General features: G+C 43.3%; 1 protein-coding gene across 2 annotated transcripts in view; it reads right to left on the bottom strand.

The window, feature by feature from the left end:
- Positions 1-27956, bottom strand: part of hsf2bp (heat shock transcription factor 2 binding protein) — a 143717-nt gene that overhangs the window by 25191 nt on the left and 90570 nt on the right. For both annotated transcript variants that reach the window (XM_030343980.1, XM_030343981.1), the window contains exon 4: positions 24060-24209. In XM_030343980.1, coding sequence (XP_030199840.1) covers positions 24060-24209 — 150 coding nt within the window. The remainder of the gene's footprint in view (positions 1-24059; positions 24210-27956) is intronic.

Genomic DNA, 27956 nt, shown 5'->3' with positions numbered 1-27956 from the left:
GAGGAAGAAAGAGTTGCCCTCTTGACCGAGGTGAAAAAGAAGAATAATGAGGCTGTGATCAAGGACAAAATGCACCAGACCTTCTCCTACAGGCGACTGGAAGTGGTTCAGGACATGCCAATGGTAGCTGAATTCCAAAACAGATGGCCTGCCCTGTTTACAATGAGCGAAGTAAGTAAGGGTAATATTAAAGAACAATTCAAAAGTTTTAGTTTTTCAGTTCTCAATTCAACATCTTATTCTTAGTTGTGATGAGGTGTGCCCCCTTCCCCCACAACCACTTTCCCACAGCGCTTTGAGCACCTTATTGATGGAAAGGTTTTTAAATGCAATATATTATAACAACTCCAATGCTGCCTTTTTCTTTGTTACTTTTTTACAGGTTAATTCAGAATTCATGCGTATCACAACTATGCCTCTACAAACCAAGTTCATGGCACAACTTGATAGATACTCAGCTGACCTAACCAAGCTCTTCAGCAAGAGAGCTGGGGCTGCTGGGAAGAAGATAAGACACATCATGGAGAGGACGGCTCAGGTATATGAACTTTGCCAGTTATTAGTTGGCACTGTAAGAGCCTGACTGAGCAATGACAGGTCCAAACATGGAACATGGAAGGCTAAGGTTAAAGGAGAATTTCACCGGTGGAGGCATGAATATGTATTGAAATTGGGTCCTATATGTAGTCGAATAATAAAATAAAATCTAATTTGGTGCCGTCTTGACCGAGAAAAGGCAGAAAGTGACTTTTTGGCGCTTGTGGATTGAAGACAACAACTCCCACCATGCACAGCTTCGCTGGCGGCCACTCCCGCTGATCATCTCCGCCTATCGGACACCTCCTTGTTCCATCTACTAATGGAACAAATCAGCGTGGAGCTTGACCCGACGTCACTGGCAGAGAGTAGTGACGCTTGTACAGAAGCATACGGCCGACATCTTTCTTTATTCTGGGTGGAAATAGTAACATAGTTACGCCATTAAATGCGTTTATGTAAACATTTTTAGCGAGAAATGTGCATTTTACTTTCATAATGTTCGCTCGTTGAATGTGAAGGATGTTTGGATTTATAGTTATGACGAAGAGGGAACGCTCCATTCACTTGCATGGACAGTGTCTCTGGTTGCTAAGCAACCTCAACGTCTTGGCGGACTATCTGCTGATTAACACTACGAATGCTGGAAACACACCAGACACACCATGTGAAGTTATTTAACCCGATTATTGTTATTTATATCCGAGATTATTTAATCTAACCCGATCTAAACTCTATCATGCACCCAAACACGGCGGCATTTGGGTTTCCTACCTCGGACTCCTAAATCCAGTGCAGCCACAGGCGCGTTGGCGCGTTGAACCATTTTTGTGACACACAATGATCAAGCGTCAAGTTAAGGCCGATTTAGGGTCGTTTTAGACGCAGAGACGTAAGCACGTAATTTACACAAGGGACTTGTTTTAGACAAGTTTTGATTTACGGTTCCTTTAAAGGCCCACTATGCAACTTTTTTAGCCAAAATTACATTAAGTATGCAGGTTGAGAGTTATGCTGATGGTTCTGCATCCATTTCTGGGTCGATTGGTGGGTGTGTCATTTTCCCATGTGGCCTCTACAGTGAAAAAGCGCATATGCAACTTGTTGTGTTCGGACCGAGCGCTTCCGGATGTGACGGGGCGGAAGTATCCTCGAAAATGTAGTCAGATTGTAGTTTCGAAAATGCTTTACGGCACAGACACACACCCAAACATGGCACCGGCTAGATATAAACAGCCAGTTGCCAGGCAATTTGGCTTGATTTACCTTAATATAACAGGCTAGGAGTCATTGCGATGGTTCCATTATACATTTTTGTTCGATTGTTCGTTGTGTCAACTCCCCCTTGCGCATCTTGGCGGAGAAAATGAATATGTTTCTGCCGGCGACCCGCCGCCCACTCTCGCGGGAGTCTCGGGTCACGCGAAGTAACGAATTGCTTTGCGGCACAGACCCCCAAACACGGAACCGGCTCGATATAAACACAAGTAACTAAGGGATTGTTACATTCATCATAGATCAGCCGACTAAAAAGAGACAGAGAAACCCAATGTCGGAGGAACAGAAGAAGAGAAAGGGGAGACTGACCGACAGAGAGGCCAGTCTCTGTCGGTCAGTCAAGCTTTTCAGGAATAGCGTGAACTGAAAGAAAAAGAAGACTTCAAATCAGACTCCGACTTGGCCGTGTTGCTTTTGAAATTGAAAGTACCCTTGGGTGAACTTTGTCCTCGTGTTATTCTTAGTCCTTAGTCCTCGTATATATATTTTGTTATGAGCCCTGTAAAAATTGTTTTCTCGACCGTTTTGTTGTGAGCCCTGTATGTTTCTAGCTTGCTTGGTTGCAGCCATATAAACACCTTTGTTTCCATTGGTGTTTTGCTGTTCGTCTGTCTCGTCCCCCAGATACAGACTGAATCCCCGAATCCAGGTTCTTGTTTATTTAGATTATTATGTTGGCCAACACTCTCACACTGATTGTTCTGTTCAACCTAAGATAAAACAATTATAATCTAGGATATAAATTCTCCCCGTCAACTATAAAAAGGATGGCTTTATGTTTATTGCAATACAAATACACCATTTTAAAAATGTATAACCTTGCCTACACTTTATGAACATTTACTTCGGACATGGCTCAACGCATTCGCCGGCTTCTTTTTAAAACAAATGCACATGGCTCGCGTAGAAGTGCATGGGGAAGGGTCGTCAACGAGTTGTTACGACAGTGTTGTAAAATATCTACTACGAAGCTGTAGGGGGCGCTGTGTAGAGAAATGTGCGTGCCAAAACCAAGAAAACAGCGAAGAAATTCCCGAAGTTGCATAGTGGGCCTTTAAGGTTCCTTAAGGATTGTGCGTGTTGCAAGGGGATTCTCCGCCAGAACAGTAGGGGGAGCAACGAACTAATCTGTGGGTGTGGAAGTGGAAATCGCTGGCTTGTTTATATTTATAATTATCATAATTCGTTCTTGTGTTTTCTTCTTCTCCTTCTTCAAAATTCTTCATTCGCTTCTGTCACGGCCTTTTAAAAATGGCGCTATTATGCTGTAAAACCGGAAATGTGAGACTCCTGAAAGGATGTGGTTAGCTGGCCAATCACAGTCTTTGCGAGCTGCGTAGGGCCGTAGTGTTTTAGTCGCATAGTCAGGAATTCTGGGCGACACACTTAAGCACGTAAGGGGGGATATTTTACCGCGCAAGGGGGGGTTATGTATCTTACGTGCTTACGCGTTACGTCTAAAACAGAGCATATATCGGCCTTCAGGCATGTTACACGCGTTTGGTGTGGCCGTAGCATTATGCGGTTTCACCCAAAAAATCGGCTTCGTGTGGACGGGGCCAAGAAGGCGAACATCACGTCACCAAGTCACCAAGACGGGGAGACAGCGCCAGGCGACTTACGCCACTATCTGCCAATGGATCGTGGATGCCTGGGCTGATAAAACAGTCTCAACTGTGGTCCAAGCTTTCACGAAGGCAGGAATAATGACTGAACTGCCAGGCAACAGCAGCGACACTGACTCGGATAATGACGAGAGGGATCCGGGCATGTTGGATGCCGTACTCGCCCAACTGTTAAATTCGGACACACAAGAATTCGAGGGATTCGTAGACGGGGAATGAACTGAAAAAGTGAGCTTATTGTTAAGAGATATTGATATTGATCAGATATTGATGAGATATTGTTAATATGCACATTAACGTTTGAACATCGTTACCATGGGAGTGACCAGAGTTGTCAGAACGCTTAATAAAGTTTGACTTTATCTGACTGTTTTGTTGACATTCCCTTTAGCACAGCTCGGTCTAGTCGATGCATAACGCAACCCCAGTCAAACGTTTGACTGCAGTATCTTCTATTCTATGCGCCTTATAATCCGGTGCGCCCTATATATGAAAACAGTTTTAAAATAGGCCATTCATTAAAGGTGTGCCTTATAATCCGGTGTGCCTTATAATGCGGAAAATACGGTAGTCTTCGTTTGTATTTCTTTCGAAATGGTGAACTTTTGCATGGAGCCATCTTCTATGTCAGATCCAGTACCCTCCGCCAATGTACTTCAGTTTTATCAACAGCCTCTGTTATCTTAGCTTCAGACGCTGTGGATGTTAGTTTCTGCTGGTGAAGTCCCACCCACTGGCACTGCTCTAATAGGTCTGTAGCGTCAGTGGGTCCCACCCCCTAGAGGGGGGTGGGACTAGTGGTTGTAGAATCATCCCCTCTTACACTTCCTATTTTCTTGTACGCAAAAATCGTCATATTGCGTCATTGAAAACAAGAAGTGTTGGAGATCGATACGGATCTCTCCAGAAAATAAGGGAATGATGCTAGACCATTCAAAAATATGCGGGGGGGTTCTAAAAATACAAAGCTTATGTGAAATGGGTGAAGTTGCCCTTTAAGATGCCGAGATACTGTATGTTTATTGCACAAAGACAGGTAGGCCTCTAAATAATAATAATCAGTCACTTAAAAGTAACTAACGGAGCATGAATTAAAACAACTATTTTTTGTTACTTTTCCAAATTCCTTGATTAGGCTATATGTGGTTCCTTGTTGTCTAAGAAATATGTTGAATCGCTGTAATGTATTGCCTACCTTCTAATTTCTTCGCAAAATGATATTTAACTAATGTTTTGTTAAACAGTGATTGTTTGCTTCAAAAGTGTAGTTGGATACCTTCTAAGTCAAGCTCAGTCCAGTGTGTGGTTACCCTCTCCAGAAAACAACAGCACTCCAGCTTAGTCCTGGTTCAGTTCTTCTGCACAAAAGACAAGTCAGCCTTAATAGTGATTTGAGAGAGATTCCCCAACATGATGGTCGGCAAATCATAAAAGGTGAAGCCTGATATGGGCTGTCCCCTTCCACAACTCAATGCGCCTCCCAGGTCCTCTTCATGCTGGCTGGCCTGGCACCTGCCGTGGCTACAGGTCTGATCTGGCTCGGGTCTGGCCTGGCCTGGCTCCGGCCTTGTTTTTTATGGGATAGTAATCAGTAATATTCTCTTAAATTGCAGTGTGATGACATAAACTCCAGACGAGAACATGTCCTAAGAAGCCTCTGTGTCTACCTCAATGAGGATGATGAAACTCTCATCAAGGAATACATGGTAAGTAGATGTTATTTCACTCTGGTCTTTGACTACTGATCCTACTCGTTTGAATCTTTTTAGTATTTAAGCGGCACTCTGGTCAATTAGTGGTTTCTTGCCCATAGAACCGCAACATGGAAGAAGCGGACAGGGAGGTGTCCACCATTGGACTTCATGTTGTCCGGAGAGAGGGTACTGAGCCTGAGCATGTCGGAGTGGTGATTGAGGGTGTGGAGCTGCTGACCAACCTTGGGAACATTTCTTTTGGATTTTCAATACTTTTTGGTTTGATTTATTGTCTAAACATGAGCTACCCACAAGGGCTCAAATTTACATTTGAGTTCGTGCAGAAGGTTCTGATGAACTTGGATGGCAGCAATCTCTCTCCTAAGGTTCAAGCCCTTAAAATTAAGATGCTCCAGTGAACTCACTTATAGGTCTGAAGGCCTCATGTTCTGTTTTCCATTTTATTTTAGCAATTAGGATTGTCTTTTTCTGGCTCTTTAATGTAATGTAATAATGTAATTTCATTGTCTATAAGATTAGAATTTGCCACAAGTAAGATATATTTTTTAATTAGACATTAGAATTACGATTATTTCGAAATGATAATAACCCTCCCCCAGCCGTCATGGGGGTCGCCAGATTGGGCAGGAAATCCGGCCTAATCTGGCAACACTGGCGGAGGCGTCACTGCAGCAAAAAGCTCCACTGCGTTGGAACTTCGGAAATACTTGAGAAAATGTAACTTGTGTGGACGCTACCGTATTACTTGGTCAATAAAAGAGCTAAGCTTTTCATATGTTAATGTTGAATTTTATTGTAGCATGTAGCCTGGGACTCTTGTGTTGTGTTCTGTTTTTTTATCGTTGTAACCAGTTATTTTAACTGTTAACTTTCAATCTGTGTGGGTGGCCAATCACAGCGCGAGAGGGAGGGGCTTGGCCCGGCAACTAACATGCAGAGATGAAGGGGCAGCTTTGCGCTTCAACAGAGACAGAGCAGAGCGTGAGCGCGCAGGGGGAATTTTAGGAATGTAGGCGATAACTTCCCTTATTGCAGTTATACCCAACCGGTATTTGCGAAAAAGTAAAAGTTTGGTCACAAAACGATTGATACGTTCCGTGCATATTTTTAAGTGGGTACACGGAAATCCTTGACCGTTCCTAGTGGGTATACAGCGTATACCTGGGTATCACGTAGACTACACCACTGGGTGAAACTCACCCAGCCGTTAGCGCCTACGGAGGATGTACCCAAACACGGCCGCGTTTGGGTTTCCTACTCTCCTCGAACTCACACAACAAATACAGCGCAGCGATGGTTGTAATCTCAGCCTTGTTTGTGGAGCAAAAGAAAAGTAGCGAGGGAAAATACGTTTTGGGCGGGCTCATCTAACTGCGTAGGCACGTAAGGCGCCTTAGGCGCGTTGAACCATTTTTGTGACACACAATGATCCAACCCGGTATCACGCGATTTCGTGCTCATGCACACAAACGTTATTAATCTATTGAATCGTGTCCCAGATTACGATTGTCCAACTTTTTTAGTGCTACACAGAATGAAATGTAAACCAATGCATTCTGAATGGGAGCGTTAGTTAGTTAGTTATAACGTAGTTATTACACATTTTATACTTCACTGTGACTGGGTTGTTACAATTACAGTAAAGGAATTATATTCTATATATAAATAACAACTGCCCATCTACTGTCATACATTCTGATGGGTCACAGACTTCAGTGTAAAACTGTAACCATTTAGTTCAAGCTTATTTTTTGTCAAGGCTTAATTATTAACCATGTTGATGTTCTTATTGCAGTTCATCCTCTCTTTATATTGGCACAAAGTCCTTCCGGCACAATATTTTAGAGGCTCATTCATGGCAAGAGCAAAAGGCACGAGCACTGTGCCGTTGCTGCCAGAGGAACAGAAGCACCCATGCCAGCTGTCATCAGTCTTCCAGGCTGTTACCAGTCTGACAAAGCCTGTGCTAGGTATGTAACAGCACTTATTACCAACGTTTCCAATCCTTAATTTATTTACTAAACAAAAAATGTCATCCCATGTAAAATAAAATACACTTCTGTCCAATTTTCAGGTTCATCGTAGACATTTACAATATGGAGAGGGAAAGTTGCTGGATAAAATTTAAAAAGCCATACTTTTCAATTCTCATTGAGGGGGCAACAGACAGCGCTACAATAGAGAATTAACTAATTGATGTTAGCTTTCTAGCAACGGAGGGGCCAGTCAATTCCTACTTGTCTATCAAAGACGTTAATAGATCCCAATCAGGGCTCCAGAGTGCGCCTAATTTGGGCGCACATGCGCCTAGAATTCGGGGTAGTGCGACTGAAAATTTATCTGGTATAATTATTTTTTTATTTTTTTACAGAGCAGTCTATTCATAATATTGTAATGATCACGGAAGAGGCAGTGAATGAAGTATTGATTAGACAGCGATTTATTTGATACCTAATAAACCGTTGGAACACGCAAGACCGGTAACCATAGCAACGCCGGTTAACAAACCCGCAAAGCCCAATCCAGGGGCCTGTACTACGAAGCTCGATTAGAGGGTTAGCGAGGTATGTTGAGCTGAAAGCCTGGGTTAGCTGTACCACGAAAGTCGATCTCTTTAAGCGTCACTGTATCACCATGGGGACATCGCAACCAAACCTGGTCGGGAGCAGCTTTTCAGCTGTCTACCCGGAGATCGGCTACTTATATCGGCGTGCGCAGCTTCCTAGCCCCTCCTCCGATAATGGCGTCACCATTTGTGGGTGTTCCCGTGGACCTCGGCGCACTTATCGTACAGGCGTCTCTCCGGAGACAGAGGGTTTTTCGGGACAGAACTGATCCCATGGCATTGTCTGAAGATATTCTTTATGAGAGATACAGATCTCATCAGAGGGTATTGGTTATTTGATCTTCTTTGTTGGGCCGTATGTAGTCAATGCTACACAAAGAAGCCGTGCACTTACTAGCCGCGTTTACATGGACACATCTGATCCGCATAGATTTCTATGCGGAATAGAAAATGATCATATATACGCCTCATTCGGAATACAATTATCTGTTCGGCATAGAATTCTATGCCGATTAGAAGAGGTGGTGTAGTCCGTTTTAATCTACATGTATACACTTATTCCGAACAGATTGGGGTTTAATTTAGAGCAGCTGCAGTAGTTCGCAATTGGTCCACTGAACTCCGTTGGTACTTTTATGCACACCGAACTTTACCGCTGTCAAGGAAAGTGGATTTATTGCCTGATTCACGTCCGGTAAGCGTGTCCGGTTGCTAAGCGACGGGACATGGGTGTTTTTTAATGACGTGTTCGCGTATCGTAGTGTCCGCGCGCGTCCGAGATAACTGTAAATGAGTAGGCTACTACTAGTACTTTTGCAGGCTGAACGTTAAAATACTTCTTAACTTAGAGAGACCACTCTCTCCCACCAGTCTTGGCTGCGGACCGCATTCAAATTCCTCTTGTTTGCGGCGGAGGTGGGGGTAATTATAAAGATCGGACGTAGGTGTGCTGTCCTCCTTAATTGAAGGAGCAGGCAGAGAAAAGCTCTCTCCTGCTGTGCTTTCATTAAAATCAAATTCACAATGCCAGATAGTGATAAGACGTCCATTATATCGCTGCCGGTCCAGAGATGTGTCAGGTGTGCGCGAGAGACATACCGGACACTTTTGTTACTGCCATGTATACAGTAGGGGATCACATTTTAGGAACAGATTATTCCGCATAGAAATCTATGCGGATCAGATGTGCCATGTAAGAGGCTAGTGTTAGAGGCTAGTGTTGCGCAGCGTGTCTGTGTTTCAAGTTTGAAGGTGGCCCTGCACGTTCAACGTACATTAACCTACAAGTGCCGTGTTGTCCATTATCCCTTATATAACCGCTATGTCAGTGACACAATTAGGCATTTTTTATTCTACAAATGTATATTATAGCTGTGAGAATTGTTAAGAAAAATCACCGCCATAGTCATAGGCTAGATTCACCTGAAATTATTCAAATGGATGCTTACAACTTACCACATTGAATAATATTTTTATATTTATTTTTGACTTGGCCACATGTTCGTAGGAGCAAACATGGGGTCCCACATATATGGGGGTAAAAGGGATGATGATACATAATATTTTTTAGACAATATGCAGAATCTTTTCACTTACGAATTAACACGGTCGGCTATTTTTTGCCAGCACGCCACCCTAGCCATATTATGGGCAACCGTGTTCCCCTTGGCTGTGATTTGAACTTGGAATTCCTCGTAGGAGTTCATAATAATACACTGCTCGCCTTGGATGAAATACACCGCTCTCGCGCAATTTATTTTGCATAAGGGTGAGTCAAATGACGCGAGAAACGCCCCTTGTATGTGAACGCGCATTGAACCTAAAGCGGAAAACCTGGTTCAACTAATTTAATCTAAAGTGAGCGTCGTGGTACCATTTAACTCTGATTGCGAGTTGCGGCTCTGTGAAGCCAGGTTTTCCCAAGAAAGCCTGGGTATGTTCAGCGAGGTTCTTGGTATACCCCCCCGGTCTTACTGAAGGCATTTATTTAACGGTCAAAATATTATTAATCAGTGGCGTAAATATCGACGGTGGAACCGGTGCAGCTGCCCGGGGGCCCATGCGCTGTCACATCCCCCCCCGTCAACAACTCAGCGCAAGGCAGGCACGGTCCAACGCTGTGTCCAACAATGAGTCTTGTTAACACAGAAAGAACCACAAACAAACAAACAACACTAACCCTCCACTGAGGGAGCAACAAACAACACTAACCCTCCACTGAGGGAGCAACAAACAACACTAACCCTCCACTGAGGGAGCAACAAACACTACTAACCCTCCACTGAGGGAGAAATGCCACGACGAAGAGCCCACGTAGCTCCGACTCTCGACCGACAGCAACCCCACTCGGCTCGCCTATCTGGCCCACTGGCCACGTCTGCTCTCATCCCTGCAGCTTAATACCAATCCACGTGATTGCTGAGGGGCTGCAGGTGTGTCTGATCAGTCCGACGGGGAGGGTGATACCTGGAACAGCACACAGAACAGCAGAGGAAAAACACACACACGTAACACCCCCTCCCATAAGTGCAAACTAAGTTTGCTACATTAGAGCAGTCTCACGGTGAGTGGAGGACTCGTGCCTTCAAATCGTATTCAACATTTGGTTGTAAAAAAAACGGATGTTTTGCAGGTGCACACACACGCAGGTACGCACACGCAGGTACGCACACACGCAGGCGCACACACAAAAAAACGCAGGTACACACACGCAGGTATGCACACGCAGGTACGCACACACACGCAGGCACGCAGACGCAGACGCACACACAAAAAAACGCAGGTACACACACGCAGGTACGCACACGCAGGTACGCACACACACGCAGGCACGCAGACGCAGGCGCACACACAAAAAAACCCAGGTACACACACGCAGGTACACACACGCAGGTACACACACGCAGGTACGCACACACACGCAGGCACGCAGACGCACCACAAACTCCTCCACACTAAACGCTGTCACACCAGCCATCACGCCGACAATAGCGCTTAGCCGCTAGGCTAAGCTACCAACACTTTAGCGTGTCACCAACTCACTCCGGGGCAGACGTAATAACTATTAACGCCGGATGCTGCACACACAAACAAACCCAACCTTACAATAAACAAACATCCCCCAGACCCTACCTAACGAGAACTAACCTGTCTATCTTCTGGAGCGTGCCGGGCTCGAGGCGACTTGAAAGGCAAAACTTCAGCGACCGGAGTCCTGAAACGCCTACCTCCGTCGGGGAACTCTATCCCCGCCCATGATTTACTCCAAAAAATTAAAAAAGGAAAACAAAAAACAAGTGTCCGAAGGAGGAGCCGCTATGTGACCCAGCTGGACACTTCTGTCTAACTGAGGGAGTCGTTAGTAACCTGTGAAGGCGGGAGCGTGCAAACCCGGACGCCAATACCCACTGTGAACCACTGGAAGTGACTTTTCACTTAGAAAACAAACTCAAAACAACTAGAAACATCTCAAATAATTTCTTTACACGATCCCGGACGAGCCCCCAATTGTTACGACCCAGCCCGATGGTGTCCAGGGGGAAGGGGGGGAGCAACAATGCCTATAATACCGGGCGTTTAAAGAACAGAAGAGAGTAGCAGAGTTGCAACCAATATACCATTTGGCCACGTCTGCTCTCATCCCTGCAGCTTAATACCAATCCACTTGATTGCTGAGGGGCTGCAGGTGTGTCTGATCAGTCCGACGGGGAGGGTGATACCTGGAACAGCACACAGAACAGCAGAGGAAAAACACACACACGTAACATACCTGACTGCCACAATACCCCTCCTCTGGAAGAGCGCAACTATAATCCCGGTACCCAAGAAACCACGACCCACCGAACTCAATCATTACCCCATCCTTTGCCCTCACACCATCCTTCCATTCGTCAAACCATATCTGGACCCCCTTCAATTTGCCTGCTGCATCTTGTCCTCCAGCACCTAGATTCCCCAGGCAATTTCGCCAGGATCCTATTTGTGGACTTCAGCTCCGCCTTCAACACCATCCAAAGAAACCTGCTCATCCAAGAAGCTTCATCACCTCAGCACTCCACCCATCCTGATACACCTCCTGCACAACTTCCTCAGTGACAGACGGCAAGCTGTACGGGTAGGCACAACCACATCACCTTCACTCACCCACCAACACCGGAGCCCCTCAGGGCTGTGTGCTTAGCCCTTTCCTTTATACCCTGTACACTAATGACTGCACCAGCCCCTCCCACACCACCACCTACCTCAAATACTCGGACCACACTGCCATCCTAGCTCTTCTGTCGGACAATAACTCTGTATGGATTGCCACAACACTGTCACACACTTCTCTAAATGGTGCACACATAACCACCTGCATCTCAATATATCCAAAGCAAAATAAATAACAATAGGCACTCCATCATCCCAGCCCCCCACTCTCATCAACAACGACACAGTAGAAACAGTTGACAGCTTTAAATACCTCGGACTCACAATAGACAATAAACTCTCTTTCAACCAGCATACAACGGACATTCAAAAAAGGAGCCATCAAAGACTGAATGCCATCCGTAAACTTAAAGGACTCTATGTTGCACCCCATCTCCTCCTACTGCTGTACAAATGCATTGTCCAGCCCATCCTGCTCTACTGTTCCACCTGCTTCTTCAACATGCTCACTGTCAAAAACCGGGTCATACTCACACGTGTCACAAACATAGCAGCCAAATTAATCGGTCACCCCACACCCACACTGTCAGAGCTTAACCTAAAGGCCATTTCAGGCATCGCATCCACAATAGCACTGGACAACTCACACCCACTCAACTGCCACTTCACCATCATGCCCTCTGGACACAGGTACAGGTCCCTGTTGTGTTGGAGGGCATGCCAAGATAACTCACTCCTGTTCCACAATAGTTACATATTTTGTCTGCATGCTGTTTTTGTTTTGTTGGGAATGCTGTATATCTGTTACTGTCTGTCGGCGTGCAGCCCACAAATGTACCTTGAAGTGAAAAAGAATTTCCCCCAGGGGACAATAAAGCTAAAGTCAAAGTCTAAACATGGCAATGCAATGGCAATGCATGGATGGCATCCTGGATGGCATCCATGCAGGTACTATAGGGATGAAATGAATTTTCTCCTTTTAAGCTATCTATTTCATGTAAAATACCTTTGTATATGAAATATGCCAGTCAAATAAAATTGCCTTGCATAATGTTTATCTAATGATTTACATTTTTCTCTTTTTGATCAGCTTTTGAGGAAGCTGGCATTATTGATTGGAAGGAGATATTGGTTGGATTTGGCAGCGATGGGGCAGCTGTGAATGTGGGCTGCAGAAATAGCGTAGCAGCGCTTCTGCAGAAGGAACTCAACCACCCCCTCATCTCAATCCACTGTGTTGCCCACAGATTAGAGCTTGGCATCGTAAAGGCAATTAAAACCAACAAAAAGATGGAGCAAATGCAGACAATGCTTAAAAACCTGTACGATCAGTACTAGAGCCCGACCGATATAGGATTTTTAAGGCCGATACCGATACGAATATTTTGTGATTTAAAAATCTGATATGCCGATATATCGGCCGATATATATATATATATATATACAGAAACGCGCAACAAAACAAACAGATTTCCCTAACATTGGTTATTTGTAGTTATCCTTTAAATCCTTTTCACTCTCAGCTAACACGTAACAACAACAAAACTGGACATGGTAGTCATGAATTAAGTCATGCTTATCGACTTTAGAGAATTGATGGGGATGTTCTTTTAATTGTTATTCAAGCAATGTATGTCTCGTGACAGTTGCCAACTTACCATGAACACACATGCACACATGAGCTGTGTTCGAAATCATTCCCTATTCACTCCCTCACTATTCACTATATAGTGTTCATGATATAGTGCACTATATAGGGAACGAACAAACGAGAATTCGGACACTACGCTGAACATTTCTAAGCATCATTTGCATCAGTAAATGCGCCGGGTATTTGTGTGACGCAGACAGATGCGCCCACATCATGCAAACAAACCGGGCACTCTCGAGGAAAGCTGGAGCTTGTATTGATGTTGAATGCTACATTTCCTTGATCAAGGTTTTTATTTTATTAATTTTGAATGTTACATTTTCTATGTTAACTCCCAAATAAATTGTTGACATTTCTAAACGAAAGCCGGAGACTCCATCATTAAATGTATTAATTTTCGCGGTTATTCAGCTTCTTCTCCGCCAGGAAAACCTTGACAGCATTGCATTTTGGTATAAAGGAGTAACATGTAGGGAACATCGTATGTACACTCAAATTTAGGGAATTTAAGTGCACTATATAGTGCATGAAATTAACCACTGAGAATTCGAACACCACTACAAAATGGCAAGCACCCTATATAGTGCACTATATCCGTGATAGGGAACGATTTCGAACAAAGCTATGAACAACACCGATGATCTCCGTCATTCACTCTGCCTGACTCTGGCTGAATCAGCGGGTTTGAGGCGTTAGAGCCCCCTTTGGTGGACAAACATTATTATTTTTTTAATATTCATTTATCGGCCATTATAAATGCCGATACCGAATAGTTTGAAAAATGCCTAATATCGGCCGATAATATCGGCCTGCCGATATATCGGTCGGGATCTAATCAGTACCACTACTCCCCCAAGGCTGTCAGAGAGCTCAGAATGATTGCAGAGGCACTTGAAGAAAAGGTGTTGAAGCCATCAAATCTACACGGCGCCCGCTGGCTTCCCTATGTGCATCGTGCAATCAAGGTCAGAACTTTAGTAAATTATTAAACATAACCTGTTGAGTTAATCCTCTTGTTTATAATTTGACCAATAGAAAATGGTGCAATACAGGGTTAGGGTTAGTGATAATATCTTTTACAGATTGTGTGTGACAGCTATCCTGTACTGATTTGCACATTTTGAAGACATGGCGTCTGTGGAGAGGTTCCCTAAGCCTTCAGCTGCAGTTCTCTGCAGGGCCAAACAGGTCCTTTCCTGCCTGAAAAGATGCGATCATTTGCTCTTCCTCCACTTCATGTGTGATGATTTTAACCACCTTGCCACCTTGAGAAATTTTTTCCAAAAAGATGACCCGACTGTGTTTCGAGGAGTTGAGAGCCAGGAGGCCTGTTTCTGGGAACTCACTTCCTCGAGGGTAGACATGGATCCCCAAATGGCCAAGGTCAACCAGGCCATAAAGGAGACTGCCGTGTATAAAGGAGTGAGGTTCCAGAATCCAACCCACAACACGCTTGAAGCAGAGAGGATCGAGGTGATTGGTAGAAAAAATGATGTGTGTGCGATTTGGATTGATTAATTAACCATTACAGTAAATAAGTAATGATTCACTTTGACATTTCCTGTCAACAGATTTTATCATCAATCATTTGGAAGAGAGGCTGAAGGATCTGCAGCAAGGGGGCGCGGTTGCAAAGTTTAGGACCTTTGACCTATCGTCCTGGCCAGCATGCAACCGCGCTGACCCAGTTGAAAGTGAGAGGTTCAGGCAGTGTGGTGTCGATGAGATGAGGGAGATGGCCACGTTCTATCAGGAGCTATTGAGACAAGCTGGCATTGAAGTCGATGAGGTTTTAGCAGAGTACAACCACTACAAGATCTTTGCCAAGGGACGAGCAGCAGTGCCAATGAGGGAGCCCTTCATGAGTGTCTTGCAGTCAGGTGTGAATATAGAGTGTAGAATGTGTGACAGATTGGTAAAGTGCCAAATCATATAAGTTATCTTAGGAGAATTTTTATATAGAGCAGTTCAACAATGTTCATCTTTAAATATGATTTAAAACAACAACTGGGAGTCAGGTGTGTGACAAATGTTTTGAGATACTGCCAAGTTGTTTAGAATTTTTTATTGTTACATTTTTTTTAATTTATATGAAATTCTAAATACGTTTCAAGAGCTTGGCCCCCCTCATGGATGTGTACCTGATCCTGCCAGTAAACATGGCAATGTGTGAGCGGGGCTTTTCGACAATGAAGAGAGTGAAGACTGAATGGAGGTCAAGTCTTCCTCTCTTCAGCTGCAGAGACTGATGTTCCTGTCAGTGGAGGGCCCCCCACTGGATAAGTTTGATGCCGAAGCTGCAGTTCACAGGTGGTGGACAACCTGCCAAAGACAGCGTCGGCCATGGTTCAACCCCTGGGAGTTTAGGCAGGGCTCAGAGAATGAAATGGAAATTTGAATCCCTAGTCCACATTCATCCAGACAATTCCGTTTTGCCAAAGTAAATCTACACTGTTCATTGTCTTTTTTTGTCATTTTTTTCATCACAAATGGTTATGTATTTAAGCAAAGACCGCGAGTTCAAGCTGGTCCCACCAGGCTAGGTTTCCTCGGTTCAGAGAATGAAATACATTTTGAGGCCCTTTCTTCTGTTGGGCTAGGTGGTTTGACAGCTTTGCAGACCATAATTGTTATGTTTTTTGTATTTAAATTTGTATTTAAATTATAATAAATTATTATAAAATTCAACAAATACCAGTAATATATATATACACCAGGTTTTATATATTTTCTTAATAGGCCTACGTTTTCCATTTTGGGCAAGTATATTATGCTATTGGGCAAATAAAACAATACTTAAAATGCTTAATGTCAAGGCCTGCCCACCGATGGACCCTGGTCGAAAACATGCTGACCATCCTTGATCCATGTGAACAGCTCACCGGAAACATCAGCAAGGCCGCAGCCACAGCTGCAGACTTTATCCTCGCCATCCAAAGCTTGACGTGTTTGCTTAAGCAAAGTGTTACAACAGGCCACGGAGTGAAGACATCAAAGGAAACCCTTAAAAGCAGTGCAATCACGTTTTGGTCACGTCGAGGAGGAACCCCTGTACTATCTGGCAACAATACTGGACCAGAGATATAAGGACCGCTACTTCACCCTTGCATCAAAATGGCAGGCAACAGGGCTCCAGACTAACTTTTTTCACTAGGCAAGGTAAGGCATATTTATTTGTATAGCACATTTCATACACGTGGCAATTCAATGTGCTTCACACAAAAGCAAAATGAAAAATAAAATGAATAAATAAAATAAAGATACAAATTTGGAACCATACACAACAAAAGTAAAATGTAAAATATACATGGAATACCAACAGCAAAGAGTGAATTTAAAAGTAAAAGAGAAAATAGAAAAGATATAAAAAAAACAATGTGCATTAACTGCCGAAAGCATCTAAAAAGAGTTTGGTATTAACTCTTGTTGGAGTTTTTGATGGTCTCTGGAAGCTGGTTCCAGAGATGGACACCATAGTTGCTAAAAGCTGCTTCACCCTGCTTTGTTCTGACGGTCGGTTTCAGTAGTAATTGTTTATGTTGTGATCTAAGGGACCTTATTTGGGAATATTGCTTAAACATGTCATGTAAGTAGTTTGGCCCAACCCCCTTCAAAGACTTAAAAACAAGCAGAAGTGCTTTAAAATCAATTCTGCAACTAATTGGGAGCCAGTGCAGGGACTTTAAAATTGGGGTGATGTGATCTCTCCTTTTTGTTTTAGTGAGGACCCTGGCTGCACTATTCTGTATCATTTGAAGTGGTTTTATACCATTTTTGGGAAGTCCTGTGAAAAGTACATTACAATAATCAATCCTACTAGTGATGAATGCATGTATGATTTTTTCCAGATCCTCCTTTGACATGATCATGTCAAAGGATCCTCTATGTTTGTTGATATTTTTAAGATGGAAGTATGCAGATTTTGTGACTGATTTAACGTGACTGCTAAAATTTAAGTTGTTATCTATAAGGACACTTAGGTTTTTTACCACATCTTTTGATATTAGGCCTTTCCTTTCAAGTAAGGCAGAGATCTTTTGCCTTTCCTCCTTCTTTCCAAAAACTACCACCTCAGTTTTGTTTTTGTTGAGCTATAAAAAGTTCTGTGACATCCATTTATCTATTTAATAAATACAATGACAGAGACTTTCAACGGGGGTATAGTCATTGGGCATTAGCGGTAGATAGATTTGAGTGTCATCAGCGTAACTGTGGTAGGCGATTGAGTTCTTCTTTATAAGTTGACCAAGAGGCAGCATGTAAAGGTTAAATAATAGTGGACCCAAGATTGAGCCCTGGGGAACTCCACAGATCAGAGATGTAGATGCTGAGGAACAGTTACCAACTGTAACAGAGAAGCTCCTGTCGAATAGGTAGGATTTTAGCCAACTGATTACAACACCAGTGAAGCCAACCCAGTGCTCAAGTCGCTGAAGCACTGTGGTCCACAGTGTCAAAAGCTGCACTGAGGTCCAGTACTAGGATTGATGACTTGCCTGAATCTGTATTTAGCCGAATGTCACTTGTGACTTTGGCCAGAGCTGTTTCGGTACTGTAGTCGGCCCGAAAACCTGACTGAAAGTTGTCAAGGCAGTTGTTGAGCGTTAGAAAAGAGGTTAGTTGATTAAAAAACAATTATTTTAATAATTTTGCCAATGAACGGTAGGTTGGATATGGGCCTGTAATTGCTTAATATGGATTTATCTAGGTTGTTCTTTTTAAGTAGTGGATTTATAATAGCAGTCTTTAGGGATTTGGGAAAAATGCCCGTCTGAATTTATGATTTTAAGCAGATCTGGCGTTAGTAGGTGAAGGACAGATTTAAAAAAGATGGTGGGCAGAGTATCTAGTGTGCACGTGGAGGAGCTGAGGTTTTGTACCGTTTCAGAGTTTCAGAGTCAATCATGCTGAAATTGGACTATTATGTAGTGTACAGGGAGCTTGGTTTTGCGCCACTGTCTTTCAGCCTTCCTACACTCTCTCCTTAAAAGCTTAACAGTTGGGTTTTGTTTCCATGGGGCTTTTTGTTTTCTATTAAGTTTTTTAAGTTTTAGTGGGGCTTTATCATCCATAATCTCTAACATTCGTGAATTTAAATTATCCATCACGTCATCTACTGAGTTTGATGTAGGACTCGAAAGCTGTGAGACAAACGCTTGTTCAAGGAGAACATTAGTGTGATCATTGATCATTCTCCTCGCTATCATCACAGAGCTGTTGGACTTTTGTGGGGACATGGATACATCAAAGAAAATACAGGAATGATCAGACAATGCTAAGTCCCTAACAGTTAACAAAATATCAACACCTTTTGTGATGACCAGGTCAAGTGTATAACCAAGGGAGTGTGTTGGCCCCTCTACATGTTGTGTTAGGTATAATGTGTCAAGTAATGAGAGCAGTTCAATGGCATAGCTGTTTTCCGGATTGTCAACATGCAGATTGAATTCCCAGATATGACACAGTCATACTCTAAAAAAATGCCAGACAGTAGTTCACTTAGATCTTCAAGAAAAACTCCTGGAGAGTGCTTTGGTGGCCTGTAAATGATCAGTAATAGAATCTGAGGAGAACCCTTAATAATTGTGCTCAGGTATTCAAAAGAAACAAAGTCACAGAATAATGACTGTCTGCATTGAAAAGATGCATTAAAAATTGTGGCTATTCCACCTCCTTTTTTGTTTTCACGGATTGTACTCATAAAATTGTAGTTTGGGGTTGCTGATTCAATAAGGGTCAACACATTGTTAGCCAGGTCTAGCCAAGTCTCACTTAGGAGCAAGAAATCAAGGTTATTAGAGCAAATAAGATCTTTGATTAAAAAAGGTTTTTTTAAGAGATCTGACATTCAATGGGGCAAGTTTCACTATGGCGGTGCGAGGTTTTTGACCATTCCGAGTTTGCTTAGCTACTCGCTAAAGATTTGCCACTAGCAGCACTGTGGCCCCTAACTGAAAATTTTAGGGTCACACACCGTTAATCAACATGCCAATGTGATTTTCTAATTTATTTTCACTGTATTACTCTGTATTAACATATTTTGATAAAAGATGCAGAAATTACAATGTACATTTTCATATTCAGTGTCACATTTTATTGTGATTCTCATCTATACCAACTGTTTCTGCGTGCGCGAGTATGCGTTTCATGGGAGTGCGCCCGCTAGTCGTGCCGCTTGACAGGAAGCTGCGCCTCCTCTCTGCCGGCTCGCCTCTCCATTGAGAATGCAGCAGGCGCGACAAACGCCTCCCGTGTGAAAAGCCCTTTATGGCACATAAACCGGGTTCGGGTACCCGATGGGTGACAATTTGGATGAAACGGTAGAAAAATAATGTACCGTGTCGGACACGGGTGCGGGTTGGGTCGGACGCCGGAACAGCGCGGGTCGGACGCAGGTTTTGCGATCGAGAGCGAGACTTCTCTGGTGCTGGATATGTTATTCAGGAGCGGAGGAGTCAATTAAATCCGTCAACAGTGAATGATGTGCTTTTTTTGCACAGCAATCTAAAGCAGCAGGCCAAAAACAACATAGTAAAATTCCCCAGCGTTCCATCTACTGCAGGGATGGGCAACTTTCATGATAAAGAGGGCCACATTTTTCATCATAACCATCGGAGGGCCAGATGACTGCACACTTCAACTAAACGTGAGCTGAGAGAAGCTACACAATTTTGAATTTTGTAGATATGATTTCCTGTATTCTGGTGCATTTTGGGGATGGCCACTACCTAAAAAATCATCCAGAATCATAACCTATGTACGGTATGTTAATTGAACCAACATACATTCATTTCATGTTTTCCATGCTCAAACAGCCACATGAATGGTCAGTATTTTTATCAGTGCAAAGGACACATACATCATCATTCAATGAAGTAAAAAAACTGAAAAACAGTGGCCCAACAACAACTCAATGAACTCAAACCCAACAAGCAGTTGTAGTAGTTGTAGTGGCGACTTAAGTGGATATCTTTAATGACTGATATCGCTTCTAAGCAAACTAGACGCATGGGTTTGCCTTCGAATTCTATGAATTCTTCTCATCTTTCTTGACCGAGTTTTCTGTAACTCGATCAATTATTATTATTATTTTTTTTATTTTTTTTATTTATTATGTGCGGGCCTGACTGAGTGAGGATGCGGGCCGCACTGAGTGAGGATGCGGCCCATCCCTGATCTACTGTAATGCGTCTAATTTTCCTTTGGGTGCAGGTCGGGCGTCAAGACTGCGACCATTTGGTCAGACTGCGACCATTTGGTCACAGTCTGGAGCCCTCAGGTATGCTGCAGGAAAAGTTGCTTGAGAATGGTGGTGCCACAGCTGGCACTCCTCAGCAAGAGGAGCCACCAGAAAAGAGGAGCAGGGAAGATTGGAATAGCTAATTGTTGGGAATGTTTGAGGCAATACTGGAAGGAAACACTGATGCTGCCATTCACCAGCGGAGTGGATTCAGATGTAAGTGTATAGGTTTATTTAACATTTTCTAAAGACGCAACTTATAACAAGCTTTAATGGTCAGAACAACATCATAATTAGATTGTATTTTTCTGCTGTGTTTTGTTAACTTTTAGCTCCAGTCATATCTGTTGGAGCCAGCGCTTCACATGAGCCACTGGAATACTGGAAAAGCAACCAGTCCCGTTTTGAGTGCATGGCCCAGCTTGCTCGGAAATATCTGTCAGTGCCTTGCACTAGCGTCAACAGCGAGCACTTGCTTTCTGCTGCTGGACACCTGATGACCGAGGAAAGAAACAGACTTGCATGCGAAAAGGCAGAGATGCTGCTTCTCATTAAAAAAAGAAATCTTCCCCTGATCCATCAAGGGGTAGAAGAGTAGATAATACACACACACACACGCAGACACACACCATTTACTTTCGAGGAAAAGGTACTCATTTGAATGGAACCATAAGCCAAAATCATTTAAAGTGGAAAGGAAGCAATCAAATAAACAGTTGTCTATAGCACTAGTTAAATATTTCAATATACCATAAATACAAATAAAGTCGGAAATATGAACCATTATTCAGAATAAAGCACAAACAAGTTGCATAAATTATAATGTTTTCAGCCTGTGCGCCGCCATCTCTGTTTTCAGAATACGATGACGTCACGGGAATGGTTGGTAACATTCTATGTTGTTTACATAGTGGCTCATAGCCTCACTAGCCGCGTTTACATGGCACATCTGATCCGCATAGATTTCTATGCGGCATACAGGCGCGTCGTTAGCAATTGAAAACATCCGGGGCTTTAGCCCGGGGGGGAGCACCGTCCTGACTCCTGCTGCTACGGTATCTTAATTAATTAAATAATTAATTAATTAATTAATTAATGTATCGATTAATTAATTAAGGGCGCCCCCAACACATAGGTCGCCTATGCCGAGTGCCAGGGCAAAAATAAGACATTAGAATAGCCTATATAGCCTGCGTGCACCTACCCGATGTCAAGAAGCCATCGCTGCTCCGACGGGCCTTTCTCCCCCAGCCAGGCAACGGCAAGTAAGTAGTGGTCTGCTTTTATGTTTCATTTTTAAGTTATTACTTATTGTCAGTGTAGGTTTAATGTTACAGATAAAAACATGCTTTATATTTATAAAGCAGGAGTCAAAATGAGTCATTTCGACTCATTTTGACTCCTTCCTATTCATGTTCTGTTGCTTGCAGTTAACTACAGCCGCCCTTCCTGGGTAACGCCACCACCAATCCCTGGTCATCCATTGAAGCCATCTCTCTCACTCTGCACAGTCACACTGTTGCCGCTTCATTCTCATTGTCTCATAATCTCATTATTATGGCTGCTGTGGATGCTTTAAAAAATAAACATTTTTCTCTTAGGTAAAATCAAACCAGTGGGATGTTAGATTGAAAACCTCCAAAGCAATGTATTAAAAATTGAAAGACAGTCCTATGTGAAGTTTCTTTTTTGGGGATTTTCAAAATGAGGTACCAGAATGGATTGTCAACCCACTGTTTCTCAACCCTCTCCGATTATTACTATGTAGTAGTATTGCATGCATACAGTACTCACATCAGCGCAACAGTAAGCCTATAGAGGCTGCAACCATTTGCTTCTCAAAAGATTGTAGTGTTTTAGAATGAACAACCACTAGAGAGACAAGACAAGACTAATTTGATTGACAAGTTGGCTAGATTTATAGATGTAGGCCTATTTATATTATTTGAAAGAAATTGTGTAATGAAAGAATAAAACAATGATTGATGCATTTTTGTTTGAATAACATCTTGCTCCCGCGGCCAGTGCCAGCGCCGGCATTGCAAGGGGAGGGATATTACGTACATTTTCAGGAGGCGGGATAAGTGCGGCCGCTGTCACTCAGGTTTGTTTTGGTTTGACGCAGACAGCATGGAGGCAGAACAGACCGCAGAAGTCAACGCGATCGTCTTCAATGTTGCTGCAACGATGCAGCATATATTCAGAAGAGCAGCCAGTACTTACGTGTATGAAAGCAGCTATATATATGTATATACATAATTTTTTTCTTTTTAATTTTTTTTTTTTTTTACGGCTGAGATCCGGGGCTGATCCCAAAAGATCCGGGGCTATAGCCCCGAATGCCCAGGTCTAACGACGCGCCTGGCGGCATAGATCTGTTCCTAAAATGTGTACCGAATGTACTGTATACATGGCAGTAACAAAAGTGTCCGTTATGTCTCTCGCGCACACCTGACACATCTCTGGACCGGCGGCGACATAATGGATGTCTTATCACTATCGGGGATTTTAAATTTGATTTTAATGAAAGCACAGCCTGCTCCTTCAATTAAGAAGGAGCAGGACAGCGCAGCAACGTAAATTTCTCGTCAGATCTTTATATTTACCCTAAGCTCCGCCGGAGGAATTTGGATGCGAGTCCGCAGCCAAGACTGGTGGGAGAGTGGTCTTACGGGAATTTAGTGACCAGGAATCCTCGAAGGTCCAATTGCGTACTACTGCAGATGCCATCTCTCTAAGTTAAGAAGTATTATAACGTTCAGCCTGTGCGGTGCGCCCTATATATGAAAAAAGTTCTAAAATAGGCCATTCATTGAAGGTGCGCCTTATAGTGCGGAAAATACGGTATTTAAAAGGTGACATAATATACCCCCAGGAGTGTGATTAGCCATTACAAGCAGTTTTGAAAATCTGCCTCTTCTGACATCACAAGTGGGCGTGTCCACCTAGATGTCTGCAGGATAAATCAGTCTACCAGCCTACCCAGTGGACTCTAGCAAACGTTGCTCAACTATTTGTCCTACATTTAGGTGGACACACCCACTTGTGATGTCAGAAGAGGCAGACTTTCAAAACGGCTTGTAATGGCTAATCACACCCAAACCTGGTGGCATAATGGTGGTGGCTGGTGGTGAGTTAGGTCATCCCCTTCACTGTAAGCGTCTTTGGGTCATTGAAAAGCGCTATATAAATATAATGAATTATTATCATTATTATAATATGTCACCTTTAACTAGAGTCAGCCAGCATGTCCCCCACGGCCCCCTCGCGACCAATGAGGATGGAGTATTTAACTCACGTCGGCCAGCATGTCCCTCACGGCATCCTCCCGCCCCGAGGCGCTCCAGAGCACGGTGCAGGAGGCCGCGCCCAGCCCTCTGCAGAACTCAGCCTGTTGCTGCAGCTGCTCCCGGCACGCCCAGAGCTCCGCCTTCAGCAACAGCTTCTCCTGGTGGACGGTGAGAGACGGACAACAGGGTTAGGGTTAGGTAGAGGTAGAGCGGGTTGGCTGGTAACCAGAAGGTTGCTAGTTAGATCCCTGGCTCCTCCTAGCGTCAGTGAGTGCCTCAACCTAAGTGTGAGTGCCTCACTCTGACTGCTCCTCACCAGCTGGCTGTCTCCTTGCACGGATGACACCTCCATCGGTGTGAGAATGTGTGCTTGAATGGGTGAATGTGTATGAATGGGCGACTGGTGCATGAATGGGTGAATATTAGGCAATATTGTTAAGCGCTTTGGGTGGCAACTGGTTAGAAGCACCATAAATGCAGTCCATTTGCGAAAGACAAATGGACTGGACGAGAGGGACCCCTCAGACCAGGTCTCTAGAGGGACGTGTCCCCTCAGACCAGGTCTCTAGAGCAGAGGTAACAGGCAGACCACGGCCTGGGTCCAGACCCAGAAAAGCCTTTCCATACTGACCGAGACCTACAGCGGGTTAAGATCTAAAACCTGACGGGCTGCTTCTATTTTAACCAGCCTGCTTATTTAGTCTTTCGGTCGTGGTTTAGCGGATGAGGAAACACACAGACAAGTTGCATGCGAGTTAAGCCATCCCACGTGATACTACTCAGCCAATCAAATCTGTGCATTCCAGGTGGTAAACATTGCAACTCAGTGAAGACAGATGAGCGAGTAAGAGGCAAGTTACGCATGAAAAGGTGGCAGAAAGAAAAGAAACATAGCAATACAGGTAGGGCTGGGCGATTAATCGAATTTGGATCACGATTTCGATTTTAGAGTCAAACGATCACAAAATGAATATAATAGTCTTTTTTAATGTTTTATAGAAAGGGCAGAGAGCTAGATACATAACATTTTCTTTTTTGTGTATACCATTTTGTGTATTTTTTTTTAAGGCAAGTTCTGAGTTACAAAGTGTTTTTTGGGCGAGACATGCTGAATAAATACATCATGTTTCAAACTCAAAAATAATTTTGAATAATCGTGATTTCAATATTAACCAAAATAATCGTGATTATGATTTTTTTCCAAAATCGAGCATCCCTAGATACAGGTAGAGAAAACAAAGGGAGATACAGACGAGTGAGACAGAGAAAGGGAGAGATATAGACGACGGAGACGGAGATAGGGAGACACACAGACAAGGGAGACAGAGAAAGAGAGATTCAGTTATCACAGAGTTTGTGAAACTATGAGACAAAACAAGGGTTTTGAACAAACATACCCACTCAAATCTGAAGTCAGATCACATAAATTACCGTATTTTCCGCACTATAAAGCACACCGGATTATAAGGCGCACCTTCAATGAATGGCCTATTTTAGAACTTTTTTCATATATAGGGCGCACCGGATTATAAGGCGCATAGAATAGAAGATACTGCAGTCAAACGTTTGACTGGGGTTGTGTTATGCATCGACTAGACGGAGCTGGGCTAAAGGGAATGTCAACATAACAGTCAGATAAAGTCAAACTTTATTAAGCGTTCTGACAACTCCGTTTACTCCCATGGTAACGATGTTAAAACATGAATGTGCATATTAACAATATCTCCCAGCCTTGTTCAGTTGCAAACACATATAAGAAACACAGTCTGATAGAAACCTAATTGAAACGTTGCATAACTCAACATTGTTCAGTTACGTATAACACGTAAAGCTCACTTTTCAAGTTCATTCCCCGTCCACGAATCAATCGAATTCTTCTTCTTCAGTGTCCGCAGGCCTCGACATTAACGGTTGCCCGCTTGCCCGGGGCAACCAAAAGTCATATTTGGGCAAGTTAAGATGGATTTCCGGTTGCCCGAACGGGCAAGTGGATTTTGGGTGGATGTTAATATAAAGGCTATTTATTCAAATGTTTTTAGAAACTGCATAACAACCTTTTTTTCCACAAAATAACACAAAATAGAAGTATTTGCAATTGATCAGCGCCTTCTCTTCTCTCGGAAAGCGAGTTAACAGACACGCATCGCTTCAGTGCGAAAATAGCCCCGCCTTCTGTCACTCGCTGTGCGTTCTCTGGCCGTGATTCGAAGGTGTTAGCTAAAGGTTAGCCAACAAAGCTAGCATCGCAAGTGCAGCGCCTCCGCGAATGGTTTGGGTAGAAGGAAAATGGAGTAGTGATGGAGGAGTGCAGCTTGGAAGTACTTGGATTGAGGCAAATTACCAAGGAAAGTCATATGCAAGAACACGGTTTTGGGTTTCATAACTGCACATGCACAGCAATAGCGATCTTTTTCACAAAATTGGACCCTCACAAACTATATATTACATGAAAGCTGAGCCTCCACTTATTCCAACAGTCCAAACCATATCATTCTGTGACTAAAACTCGCAAATAACAACTTAAGAAGAAACCGTCCCTTTTCTTTTAACAACCAAAAATGAAGTATTAGCTTTGTGATTTTTGTCCACCAAGTTGATTCTGGTCGAATAAAACCACCATAAACCGATAACCCAGTGTCTGGGCCAAATTTGGCAACTAAACATGGTGTTTTCAATCAATGAATAAGAGAAGGATTCTTAGGAAATATATAATAGTGTATATAATCTAGTGGCCATATGTTTATTTGCGAGTGTTTGGCTTGGTGCATTCGAATATATTTGCCCTGAACTTTAAATGGAGGTGTCAAGTGTCAAAATTGTAAGATATCTACCTTAATTTGTGTCTCATAGTAAGACATCGCTCCCAACTGATAACGACCAACTGATAATTATTTCAGGTGGAAATGTTATCTTCCACTTATGCTGTGTTCCATGGCTTTATTCACTTTAACCAAGTATCATCCCCATTGAATATTTCACTTTCACAACAATCTTTCTTTTGGCACAAAGATGACATTATCGCCCTTGCAGTTGTGGAGATATACTCTATTTACTTTGGGTATGTTCTTTCCTGAAAAAACCTTTTCCCCTGATATCGAAAATGGTATAGAATATCGATATTTTTCCAGGTAGTGTCAAAGTTAGAAAATTCAGTATTGTGACTGACAACACTACTAGAAACGCGATTGTGATTATTCAGTTAGAGCTACAAGAAACGTAAAAGTTAAAAAAGACATATCTTTGCTACTACCTCTGACATTTAGTTAAGTACATTTGCATGAAATCATGCAGGTCTACATATAACTTGGCGATAGCTTTAATAGGTTGCAACGGTGGACTGAAATCACTTCATGGCACGATGTGACCGCTCGATAAATAAGCAAACAAAGAGAAGTTTGTTATTTTTTAAACACAACATGTGTGGAAGCTAACATTCAGCTTCAGTCTGAGCTAGGATGATTTTTCTGAGCCCCCCCAAAACCAGGCCGCGTGCCTGGCAAAAAGAGGCCTGTTCACGATTCTGATTATAATTTGGGCAAGTGAACATCACATTCGGGCAAGTTGAACCTGACCTGTACTTGCCCGATGGGCAAGTGCTTTTGAAACCTTAGTGTCAACCCCTGGTCCGAATTGAACAGTTGGGCGAGTACGGCATCCAACATGGATGGCTCCCTCTCGTCATAATTAGAGTCAGTGTCGCTACTGTTGCCTGGCAGTTCAGAGATTATTCCTGCCTTCGTGATAGCTCGGACCACAGTTGAGACTGATATATCAGCCCAGGCATCCACGATCGATTGTCAAATAGTGGCGTAAGTCGCCCGGCGCTGTCTCCCCGACTTGGTGAACGTGTGTTCGCCTTCAAAGGCCCCGTCCCCACGAAGCAGATTTTTTGGTGAAACCGCATA

The sequence above is a fragment of the Gadus morhua genome, chromosome 20 (assembly GCF_902167405.1).
Source record: "Gadus morhua chromosome 20, gadMor3.0, whole genome shotgun sequence".
NCBI lineage: Eukaryota > Metazoa > Chordata > Actinopteri > Gadiformes > Gadidae > Gadus > Gadus morhua.
The sequence above is the reverse complement of the archived record's forward strand: the minus strand, read 5'-3'. Positions and strand labels throughout refer to the sequence as shown.